The 12,692-nt window shown below is 43.6% G+C and overlaps 1 protein-coding gene across 1 annotated transcript in view; it reads right to left on the bottom strand.

Moving 5' to 3' along the window:
• The window catches only part of csmd3b (CUB and Sushi multiple domains 3b), a 536,357-nt gene that overhangs the window by 171,387 nt on the left and 352,278 nt on the right, over positions 1 to 12,692 (bottom strand). Inside the window, exon 10 of the mRNA XM_038288005.1 lies at positions 1,801 to 1,922. Within this exon, the coding sequence (XP_038143933.1) occupies positions 1,801 to 1,922 (122 nt within the window). The remainder of the gene's footprint in view (positions 1 to 1,800; positions 1,923 to 12,692) is intronic.

Genomic DNA, 12,692 nt, shown 5'->3' with positions numbered 1-12,692 from the left:
TCTTTTACAAATCTTCTCCATTTGACAAATCCTTCTTTTTATTCTCTAAATCCTATTTTATTCCCTCTCAATGTTCTGTACAACATCTCTGGATCCAAACCTTCCTTATCCCTTTTTTGGACAATTTTCATGCAACTGATCCTGCACATATCCCTCCCTCTTTTTGACCATTTTCATCTTACCCATTCTCCTACAACCTTTTTGTGAACTTTTTTTTAACCCACTCATCCTCCTCACCTCTCTTTACAACTGTTTTTATCCCACTTGTTGTCCTAGTCCAACTTTGACTGACATTTTCTGATCTTTCTTCCTTCCTGACTCTAATAATCTCATGATCTTGGCACTGATGGCTGGCTTAATTGCTCATTTCATTCACCTGTCTAACTCTGCCCTGTTTCTCATCACTGCTCATCTGATCCACCCGCTACTGCTTCTATTTAGACTTAGACTTACACTTAAGTGTAGACAAAAATAAATTTTGTTTAGAACAGCTCTCTCGACAATTTCATTTTTCAAAGTGCAGCCTTGATAATGTAAGCACCAGTTGTTGTTGAGCTGCTACTACTGCCTCCAGCTCCTAAAGCCCTCGCTTCTCCTGGCTCAGGGGAGGAAGAGGACGATGATGACGAGGCTGTGAGGGTGGTAGCCCCCTGGGTTGAAGAGGCTGATGTGGTTGAAGCAGCAGTGGTGCCATCGGCAGGTTCAGCAGTGACAGACGATACTGGAGAAGGTGTGGAAATCGGAGGGGGGCTGGTAGGATCCCACTGGGGATTTTTCAGCATTTGGCAGGGAAGCATCTAGGATGCTCTCCTCATTTTCACCTGCAGAGGACTGTGCTTCCCCTCTAGATGCAGAAGATTGCCTGGGAACAGTCTCGGAGGAGCCTCCAGCTCAGGACTGATGATGATTTAATGATCCTTAAACTGCTTGGCCCCAGCCATCAGTGCCATATTATTCTTGAGCCTTTGGTGTGAGAGTTTTCTAACTGTATTAATAGTGTTCTGATTGCCTGATCCAGACCAGTGTCTGTTTTTGGACGTTTGAGCCTGCCTGCCCCTGTTCTGATCTGTTTGCCTGACCTGTCTTCAGTTTCTGTTGGATTCTACTGTGCATCGAACCTGTAGCTACATCTTGACTTTGCCTCTGGATAATTCTGCCTTCCTCCGTCATCTGCTCAGATCTGACCTCCTGTCAGTTCTGTGTCCTTCAAGGCTTTGGCTTCCCTCTGTGCGGCAAGAGCTGCGTCTTGTCAGCTGACTGGCTGGTATCAACCTCCTTCTCTGGGCAAGAACTGAACTCTATAAAAGGTTAGTGACTCATGCATTCATGTCATCCTCTGCAGGTTTTTTGTGGTCTCAAAACTGTGTTATCTCCCGCCAGATTTACCTGCCTCGCACACCCTAGCCGCTGCTAATGCAGATCCTCAAACTGATTGTCGTTGCTTAAATAAAAGCTTTTAAATTATCTCACTTGCCTGAATCCTGGGTCCCTGGGTTCTGAGTCATTCCAAATAAGCTCCTTATTAGAGGCACCTTATCCTATATAAGCTAACCCTGGTTAACTGATTTGCATTTCTGCACCCGATATATAGGTCAAATTAGTTCATAAATAAAAGAGAGAAAAAAGATCTAACAATTCTGAACAATAAATAATTAAAAAATCAAACCAAAGACACATCTTTAAGGAAAAACAAGAAGATTGCAAGATGCAAGCCTTCCTTTGAAACAAGATTTCTAGTACTGTAGTTGAGGTAAAATTGAGCTGCTAAAAAGAAGGCAAAGCAAACAACATGCTTATTACCTTATTTGGATTTGATGCTGTAATTATCCACACACACTGGGCATTGCTTTCATATTGAATGGGGAAGTTGGGAGATGTAAAGGTCCCTGATGGTCCTTGAAGATTACTGCCACAAGTCTTTACTGTAAAAAAAAAAAAAAGAATAAAAGAACATAATGACATTGTTATTGGTGGGAACTGTAGATTTAGCTGAGACATTAGCAAAAAGCAATTGCACAGTGAGTCACCACATTTCAATGCAGTCACAATTACCTTTCTAATTAAACCATTTAGTTGACGCTTAGTCTGAGTCTCTCAAAGAAAAAAAAGAAAAAGCAAATTTTCATCATTTGAGGGTCAAAGCTGAAGTTCTGTGACAAACAATTAAAGATGACATCAATGCAATTGAGAGCTGGATAAAATAAGTGTACAATGTACTATGTTTAGGTAGAGAAAAGAGGAAACTGACTGATATAGGAAGAAGAACAGAAAGAGGAACAGAAGGTCACATAGATGTTATTGATACTGTCAGTAGCAACTCCCTGGATAACATCACTTAATTGGAAGCTACTGAGTGTGAAATATCACAGCATTAGCTGGAGTTTTGCTATTGACTGATAAAGACATTTACCGGCTATTTATTCCAAAAATCTCTATAAAGTAAAAAAAAAAATATATATCTCAGAAAGGGAATTAATTTGCATTCACTTATAGCACTTTAAGTTTTCATCTAATGCCAAATAAATCAGCTTTGAGTTAGCAGTAAAAACAAACCAAATACTTCCCTAAAGGTGATTAAATTAAGATTCTCTACAGATGTGTAAAATCATGTTTAAAATGCCAGTGTTTAGCACCTAGTGCAGTGCTTAGTGTTAAAAGGCAATGCATGTTCTCAAACCACGACACTTTGTATTACTTTCAAAGGGGCCTTTAAAAAGGCACATGCTAGGTGTTCGATAAACCCACTAAGCCTTCATTAGGCTTTGTTCTCTGACTGGATGTGACAGAGAAGCTGCTTGTCTGTCCTTGGATTGTCCTGTTAGACTCATGGGGTAATTTTCTGGTTGGTTTGAAGCAGAGTTTGTTCCTTAATGAGTTTGTTCAGCAGCAGGCCATAAGAATACATACAGTTATCCGTATAGAGGGAGAGACAGACTGTCAGAGAGATGGAGAGAGAAAACAAGCCGCATTATCTGTTGTGGACTCCTTCAGAAACATGTAGTTTAAACATGCACTGAACAATTCAGGGAGAAATATCCCTGAATAATAGACTGAATAAACTTACAACGCTGTGGAAATCTATTTGTCCCGTTTTATAGTTTAAAGCTTTTACATTTCACTTTTTCTAGTACTTAAATGTGTAGATCAAACTAATCTCAGTATAATACAATCTGATTCCTTACTAAATATTTTTAAGGTATCCACACCAACCAGGCCCTATGCCAGAAAGTAATGTTCCCTGTACACTTTCTTGGATATATGTGCTAAAGCCAGTCCAGCTTTGAAGAGACCGACCCACCGGACGCTAATCATCCCTGTTCAACACAGCTGTTAACAAAAGGAGGTTGTCTGCAAAACTCCAATGTAGGAAAAAAAAAAAAGAAAGGGTATCAGGGTGTGCAGTCTTAAATTCAGTCTTTAATTCAGTATTGATAACCAGTAGTCTGTGATATATATATATATATATATATATATATATATATATATATATATATATATATATATATATATATATATATATATATATATATATATATATTCTGGTTATAACACTAACATCAACAGAAAAAGAGTCTGCACCAATAGGAATAATAGCTTGTAGTCACTTGAGACAGGGTTCAAGCCAAAAAAAACCTTGTTAACACAATCATTCCAACAGTAGTCTGAGGATACCATTTATATTACTTCCTTTTTGTTCACACCAACACTGGGGCTACCTAGCATATGCCCCCAACTCCAACTCAACACACCTATTTCTGCCTCAGTGAAACTTAGCTTTTATGAACTCGTTTTTGCAGTTTCCTTTAGTAACCAAGAAAACCATTGATAAGTTGATAAATTAAATATATATTGATATTCATGCTGCGCTTTACACAAACTATAGGTGTCATGATCTTGGCTTGATTGCTGATTCCATTCCGCTGCCTAGCTACGCCCAGTTTCTCATTACCGCTCATCTGTTTCTCCTGCTCCAGTCTCCATTTAATCTGCCTTCCTCCAGTCATCAGTGCCAGGTTTTTCAAACATTTGGTGAAAGTCTTCTATTTAATTTTATTGTTTCCAATTACCTGATCCTGACCCATTCTGCCCCTGGACCTCTGAGCCTGCCTGTTCCTGTTCTGATTTGTTTGCCTGACTTGTCTTCAGACTCCTGCTGGATTCTACTTGTTTACTGAACCTGGAACTGCTTCCTTACGCCGTCCTGGATTTACCTTAAAGCTGCAGTCTGTAACATTGAGGTGAGAGCAGACTTCGACTGAAAATTTGAAGAAAAACAGGCGGCATGTTCAGCGGTGAGAGGGAGGGGGTGGGATTCAGCGTGTGTGAGCTGTGATTGACACTCCATCAGACGCTCCTCTGGCTGTGATTGGTTGTTTTGTCTCGTCCCGAAATATTCTTTCCAGATTGCAATACAGGCAGTAGGCGGGACCAATTGAAGCAGTTTTTTTCACAGGTTACATATCACATGTACTGCTGTCTGGGTATAGGGACAGTTTTAGCCAATATGACAAAAAAGTGATTTTTAAAAACTTACAGACTTCAGCTTTAAGCACCTCTTCAGATCTCTGATCTTCTCCTCCTCTGGCATGGCCTTAACTTTAAGACTAGAGGTTCCTGATTTACACAACCTCCGCTGTTTTAAATAAATGCTTTTTCAGATATCATACTGTCTGTCTGAATACTGGGTTCTCTGTTCTGAGCTCGGACAATAGGAGCCTTGTGCATACAAGTTTGATAACGAAAAATTCCTTGGTTTTGTGTCTGATTTGTATGGGGGTTGTATGTCATTTTTTTTATGTTTGCTGTCTTTCCCCTTTTAGTGAGGATCCTATGCAATGTTTTAGAAAGGCGATCACAGAACTTTTCCATATTTTCTTAAATTCTGCATTATACTGTAGTTCTCCCTGTAGTTTACTGAAGACCCCAACATCTTCGTTTCTTCTAGACTGTTTCGTTTTTTAAGAATGAAAGAGGAAATCTACTTCTTTTCATGTATTATCATATATCTTTAGATTGGGGTATGATGTGTTGCTTTTTGAGACCTTTAGGAAAACTTCATGTTATCCTAATTGTTCTGTTTATATCAGTTCTTAAATACGCAGGTCAGATAGTGTTATGATTCTGGCCTGTCTGCCTGCTCTGCTCTCCCTGTGAGCAATCATCTCCAGCTGCTGCCTGCTGCACTGCAGTGCAATCAGCAGAATGTCTCTCACCTGTGTTCAAGCAGTTATAAGACAGCCTGTGGCAGGCAGACAGGGCCAGATAATTGCAAACCAACTAGCAAGCAGTATCCAGCACTTAAAGTTACCTGACCAAGTCTTTGCTTCACGGATTTTCCCTTTTTGCCTAGCCCCTTTTGGATTTCTCTGCCCTCTGGACAACGACCCTGTTTCTGCCTCTTGACTTCTGCCTCCTGCCAAGCTCCCTGTTCACTAAAGCCTGAGTCTGGCTTCCTGGACCTAATTCCTGCCTCTGTGCTCCAAGCCACCCAACTGTTGGCCACCCAACAACAGTTTTAAGGAGAAATCTGCTCTATTCATGCTGCTGAAGGGGGGACTCTTTTAAGGTTAGTGGTTTTGTTGGTTTCATGCTTTTCATTATTTGAACTCCTTCAAGCCACTAACCTAAATCTCCCTCCTTAGAAATCCCTGACCCACGGTGGATGTGCTCCTGATGTCCTGAGTTTTTAATAAACTGTTTAAATCATTATTCTGTGTTCTGGCTGAAACTTTGGGTCTTCTGACTGGCTCATTACAGAATTATCTGGCCAAAAAATGGACCCCTCGCCAGCACAGCAGTGGCGTAGCAGTGTGGATAATTCCATCGCTCGTCTTGATGCAGGAATGAATGAAATTATTTCCATGTTACGCACCTTGTCTCCTGTCTCTGTTCAGGCCCCACCACAGCCAGCTGCCATTAATCCCCATACCGTTTCTACCATTGTTAAGGAACCAAAGCTGACCCCTCCAGAATTATTTAAAGGAGACCCGGAGCAGTGTCGAGCCTTTTTGACTCAGTGTGAGATACACTTTGAGTTGCAACCATCCTCCTTCCCTACTGAGCGCTCCAGAGTGGCATTCGTCATTTCACTATTGTCAGGTAAAGCTAAACAATGGGGCACAGCTGAATGGCAGAATAACTCTGTTTCCTGTTCCTCTTACTCTGAATTCTCTAAGGAGCTCATTAGAGTGTTCGACCCTGTTCTCCCTAACCGTGAGGCCGCCAGGAGGTTGTATACCTTAAGGCAGGGGGAAGAGGAGTGTGACTTCGTTTATCATCGATTTTCATGTGCTAGCTGCCGACAGCAGTTGGAATCAGGAGGCATTAATGGATGCCTTTATGGAAGGACTAAATGATAACATCAAGGATCAACTGGCTACCCAAGCGTATCCCAAGTCACTGAAGGAACTGGAAGATTTGGCTACTCAAATTGATCTCCGGCTCACTGAGAGGAGAAGAGAGAGACGACATAAGGAGGTTTTGTCTACCCCAGCCTCCCACTCAGGATCTCACCCCTGGCTGAGAAGCTCTCCTCCTGCTTCCCAAACATCCAATCCAGAGCCCATGCAATTGGGGAGAACTAAGGTTTCTCTAGAGGAGCGTTCTCGTCGTAAGCAACTAAACCTGTGTTTTTACTGTGGGGGACAGGGTCATGTTGCTGCCAAATGCCCGCTAAAAGGCCAGGCTCAGTAGAGGTGAGGGGTTCTCTACTGAGCCGTGGCTCTATGACTGTCTCCTCACTCTCCTTCCCTGCTAACATGTTGGTCTCCTCTGTTCCCCACCAGGTCTCTGTATTTATTGACTCAGGAGCAGATACTGAGTTTTTGGATAAATCCTTTGCCAAGAACCATGGCATCAAACTTCTTCCCGCACCTTCTAACCAGACTGTCCTCGCTCTGGATGGACACCAAATAAACAGCTCAAATGAGGTCACTGAGAAGGTTAAGCTAACTTTGGGGGGAAATCATCTGGAGGAGATTACGTTTGTTGTTATCCACTCCCCCCAGTTACCCATTATTCTGGGAGCTTCATGGCTTAAGAAGCACAATCCCCACATTGACTGGCAAGCTAAGGAGATCCTGGGTTGGTCCAGGTCCTGTTCAGCCACCTGCTTATCGTCTGCTAATTTTTTGCCTCTTCCAGACTACGCCATGGAAGAGACTTACCCGGATTTGTCCAAGGTTCCGTCAGAGTACCATTACCTCAAGGAGGTTTTTAACAAGTCTAGAGCCACAGCCCTCCCACCTCATAGACCTTATGACTGTGCCATCGAGCTTCTTCCAGGTACCTCACCCCCTAGGGGACGTCTTTACTCTCTATCTGTTCCAGAAAACCAAGCTATGAAGAAATATGTGGGGGACTCCCTAAAGGCTGGGATAATCCGAACTTCCTCCTCTCCTGCTGGGGCTGGATTCTTCTTTGTTGGTAAGAAGGATGGGTCCCTGAGACCATGTATCGATTACAGGGGGCTGAATGAAATCACTATTAAGAACCGGTACCCCCTCCCACTCATGAATTCTGCATTTGACCAGATTCAAGGAGCCCAGATTTTTACCAAGTTGGACCTACGCAATGCTTACCATTTGGTTCGCATCAGAGAGGGAGATGAGTGGAAGACAGCTTTTAACACCCCCACTGGCCATTATGAGTACCTGGTCATGCCTTTTGGGCTGACCAATGCCCCAGCAGTGTTTCAAGCCTTGGTGAATGATGTCCTGAGGGACATGGTGGGACAATTTGTTTTTGTATATCTAGATGACATCTTGATATACTCCCAGGATCTTGAGACCCACAAAAAGCATGTTCAGTCAGTCCTCCTGCGCCTACTCCAGAACCACCTTTTTGTCAAGGCAGAGAAGTGCGAGTTTAATACCACCTCCACTTCCTTCCTTGGTTTCATCATCTCTCCCAATAAGGTTATTGTGGATCCCTGCAAAGTTACGGCGGTTCTAGAATGGCCCACCCCTACTAATCGAAAACAACTACAAAGGTTCCTGGGGTTTGCTAATTTTTACCGCCGTTTTATCCGCAACTACAGTCAGGTTGCCGCCCCTCTTCATGCCATAACCTCATCTAAGGTTAAGTTTGTTTGGGGTAGTCAAGCAGAGGAGGCTTTCACCAAGCTCAAGACACTGTTCACCACTGCCCCAGTTCTCCGGTCCCCTGATACTGAGAGACAATTCATAGTGGAGGTTGACGCCTCTAGCACTGGGGTAGGTGCGGTCCTGAGCCAGAGGACCTCGGATGGTCGGATTCACCCTTGTGCCTTTTTTTCTAGGACATTGTCACAGGCTGAGCGTAACTATGATGTGGGGAATCAGGAACTCCTGGCAGTTAAATTAGCCCTTGAAGAATGGAGGCACTGGTTGGAAGGGTCAAAGGAACCGTTTCTGGTCTGGACTGACCATAAGAACCTGGAGTACTTGAAGTCTGCTAAGCGCCTTAACTCCAGGCAAGCCAGATGGGCCCTGTTCTTCGGACGATTTAACTTTGTCCTTTCTTTCAGACCCGGAATCAAAAACATGAAACCGGATGCCCTGTCCAGAATTCATGAACCTTCTGAGCTGATGACCAGTGGAGCTGGGGAGTTCATTCTCCCAGAGGCAGTCCGGTTGTCTGTTACTATGTTGGAACTGGAAGGAGAGGTCAGGGATGCCATAAGGGACTTTCCGGTTCCCACTTCATGTCCTCCAGATCGACTGTTTGTCCCAGACCGCCTGGTCCCCAAGGTACTGGACATGTGCCACTGCTCCCGTCTTTTCTGTCACCCAGGAGTCAGTAAGACGATACAGGTGGTCCGCTCGCAGTTCTGGTGGCCATCCCTGACAAAGGATGTCAAGGAGTTTGTTGCTACCTGTCAAAGATGTTGCCAAGCTAAGCCCTCCCGCCGCCCACCTTCGGGGTTGCTGCGACCCCTTCCGATCCCATGCCGTCCCTGGTCTCACATCGCCATGGACTTTGTCACAGGTCTGCCCCCCTCTAATGGTTTCACTGTCCTGTTGACTGTCATCGACAGGTTCTCAAAGATGGTTCATCTGGTGCCCCTCAAGGGACTACCATCTGCTAAGGAGATGGGGGTGGTCTTAGCTCGTGAGGTCTTCCGTCTTCACGGCCTGCCCAAGGACATTGTCTCGGATAGAGGACCACAGTTTGTTTCCAGGTTCTGGAGGGAGTTTTGCTCCACGCTGGGCATCTCTGTCAGTTTATCTTCTGGTTTCCACCCACAGACTGATGGACAGATGGAGAGGGCCAACCAAGAGATCGAAACCAAGCTTCGCATTCTCTGTGAGTCTGACCCAACCAAATGGTCTCAAAACTTGCCATTGGTGGAGCAGGCTATCAACGCTCTCCCGTCCTGTACCACTGGTCTTTCCCCCTTCTATGTTGTTTATGGTTTTCAGCCACCGACGTTCTCGATTCAAGAAAGGGAGGCCAAAGTCCCCTCTGCCTACGCCGCTGCCGTCAGGTGTCAACGTATCTGGAGGAGGGCCAGGAGGTCCATGATCAGGATGTCTGGGGTTCAGTCCAGGTCTGCCAACCGCCATCGTCTACCCGCTCTCGATTACCAGGTGGGCCAGAAGGTCTGGTTGTCCTCTAAGGACCTTCCCCTGCGGGTAGAATGCCGTAAGTTGGCACCCCCGCTTTATCGGCCCTTTCCCAATTGCCAAGGTTGTGAACCCAGTGGCTGTCCGTCTCCAGTTACCCCGGTCTATGCGGATTACACCTACATTCCATGTGTCCCGGGTAAAGCCCTATGTCCCACCTCGCTTTGGGCCCACCTCTGACCCCCTTCCTCCGCCCCGGTTTTTGGATGGTGACCCTATCTACACGGTCCGCCGCATCCTCCGATCCAGAAGGCGGGGACGGGGGGTCCAATATCTGGTGGACTGGGAAGGATATGGACCAGAGGAACGGACTTGGATTCCAGGCCGTTTTATCCTTGACCGGACTCTCATCAGGGACTTCCACCACCTCCACCCTGATCAGCCTGGTGGTCCGTCCGGAGCCGGACCTTGAGGAGGGGGTACTGTTATGATTCTGGCCTGTCTGCCTGCTCTGCTCTCCCTGTGAGCAATCATCTCCAGCTGCTGCCTGCTGCACTGCAGTGCAATCAGCAGAATGTCTCTCACCTGTGTTCAAGCAATTATAAGACAGCCTGTGGCAGGCAGACAGGGCCAGATAATTGCAAACCAACTAGCAAGCAGTATCCAGCACTTAAAGTTACCTGACCAAGTCTTTGCTTCACGGATTTTCCCTTTTTGCCTAGCCCCTTTTGGATTTCTCTGCCCTCTGGACAACGACCCTGTTTCTGCCTCTTGACTTCTGCCTCCTGCCAAGCTCCCTGTTCACTAAAGCCTGAGTCTGGCTTCCTGGACCTAATTCCTGCCTCTGTGCTCCAAGCCACCCAACTGTTGGCCACCCAACAACAGTTTTAAGGAGAAATCTGCTCTATTCATGCTGCTGAAGGGGGGACTCTTTTAAGGTTAGTGGTTTTGTTGGTTTCATGCTTTTCATTATTTGAACTCCTTCAAGCCACTAACCTAAATCTCCCTCCTTAGAAATCCCTGACCCACGGTGGATGTGCTCCTGATGTCCTGAGTTTTTAATAAACTGTTTAAATCATTATTCTGTGTTCTGGCTGAAACTTTGGGTCTTCTGACTGGCTCATTACAGATAGGTCTAACGGCCCTTCCATTTTTGCACATAATATTCTAATGAAATCATAATTTAAAATACAATCTTATATTTTTATGTATATATTTTAAGTTTTTCTAACATTAAAACCTGTTTGATATCTGAAGCAAAAGAGTAAACTCATAAGACATCTTTAAAGGAAGGAAAATATTTTTTTCTTGACACTGTACATTTTAGTTAATAATTTAGAAACCACTAAAGCACAGACCTTCAAGCTTTCCATCTCCCATGATCATTTGATAGTCTGCAGCTTTTACTTAGTGCTCACTGAAGGAAAGGAAGGGAATGAAAGAATAATACTTTAGTGTGTTTGCAAGTATGTTTTTTTTTTTTTCGTTTTCTGTGCAATGGACTGTGTCTGTGAGGTACATTACAAGAGTGTTAGAACAAGCAGAAGGCCCCTTAGAGAAAAACTGATATCACTCATGAGTGTCTCCAACTTTGATGCTTGAATTCCCTGATTGTGCCCATCTGATCCCTGTTTCTATAATTCTTGGTGCAACTTTGACTGACCTCCCCTTGCGTTTGCCTTGTTGCGATTTATACTCTACCAGATACCGTGGTGATAAATTGTGCATGTGCATGCTTGAGTTGCACAAGCTAAATGATTTGTGTGCCAGTAGAAACTTTGTGTGCCTTTGTAAGTATGCTTGTGCGTTGACAGCTCAATCAGCATGTCCTGAACAAATGGCCGACCCATCACCGTGCCAGCAGCAAAATGGGCACTATGTTGCTGCAGCAATAATGCAGAGAGGGTTATGATCATAACTACCAGAGAGAATAACAACCTAGAATTTATATAAAAACAACATAAATCTATACAGATCCTTAATGCCATTTGATTTGCCTATTCGGACCTTCCAACTCTATTTTAAAGCTGCTAGATAAAGTTCTATTCTGTTCTACTCTATTTCATACTAACTTGCTATCAATACATTTACTGTAGTTTGAAATATATAAAGAGACAGAGGAGCAGTAGGAGAGAGAAATGAAATGTGTAGTTAGAATTTTCTGTTTTACACTAATTTGAGTTGCTGTATATAATCCTAATACAGGTTATGTCTAGATAATTATTGAGTAATTAACTAGAATTAATTTGAATAAAAAAATGCTTTCAAGACTGTCTTTTTGAAATGTTATATTAAAATACTGATTTTAACAACTGTCACCAAGTTCATTTATACACTAGATGTTCGATTGCCTGTTTCTCAGTATTCAGTTTTTTTCTTATAGCTTGGATTTTACTGTGTCAAAGTTTGGCTGTGTCCGAACATAAGCCCTAATCCCTAAATCCCTCAATCACTATAGAGAGTGAGGGCTATATAGTGGATTTTATAGTGAACTCAGTTAACTCAAGATGATCACTGCTTTTCGGTCCTCGTTGGTACGTAACTCCGCCTCCCCACACAGTGCCTGCACCATCTTTGTCATGTGTTGCCACTGTTGGGTAGCGACAGCCGGATGTTGTTACAACAAATCCCATAATACTTTGGGAGGAGAGCTATCGCAGCTCCTCGCACGATATATCTGCTCGTCTATTGACCATGGATGATCACTAATTTTCGAGGTGCACTGAGGGAAATTTCAAGTCCACTACTTTTTCATCCACTAGATATTCGGAACCTCATCTAAAATGGCATAACCATTATATACGGATATTCGGACACAGCCTTTATGTGCTTTCTTTTATCCTTTGGCTTGAAAATTGATGGCTCAGAGCTCATCTGCTTAACCTTTTCTTTTTAAGAATAGTCATCCTTAAAAATCTTGTGTTCAATGTTTCCAGATGATCTGTTTTACAAGAGATTGAATATAAGTTTTTATTCAAAGGAGAGCGAAGACTTTTTTCAACAGAGCAGATGTTATCATTCCTCTGATGGGCGTATTGCACCTCCAGTCATATTTCCTGTATCTTTAAAGAATACCTTTTAGATTTTTTTTCAGTCAAAATTTTGCCCCAGAAGAAGTTATTATAAAATATATTTCAAACAGTACTT

This window comes from Cyprinodon tularosa, unplaced genomic scaffold (genome assembly GCF_016077235.1).
Source record: "Cyprinodon tularosa strain WSP-4 unplaced genomic scaffold, ASM1607723v1 ctg247, whole genome shotgun sequence".
NCBI lineage: Eukaryota > Metazoa > Chordata > Actinopteri > Cyprinodontiformes > Cyprinodontidae > Cyprinodon > Cyprinodon tularosa.
This window is presented reverse-complemented; position numbering and strand designations above follow the sequence as displayed.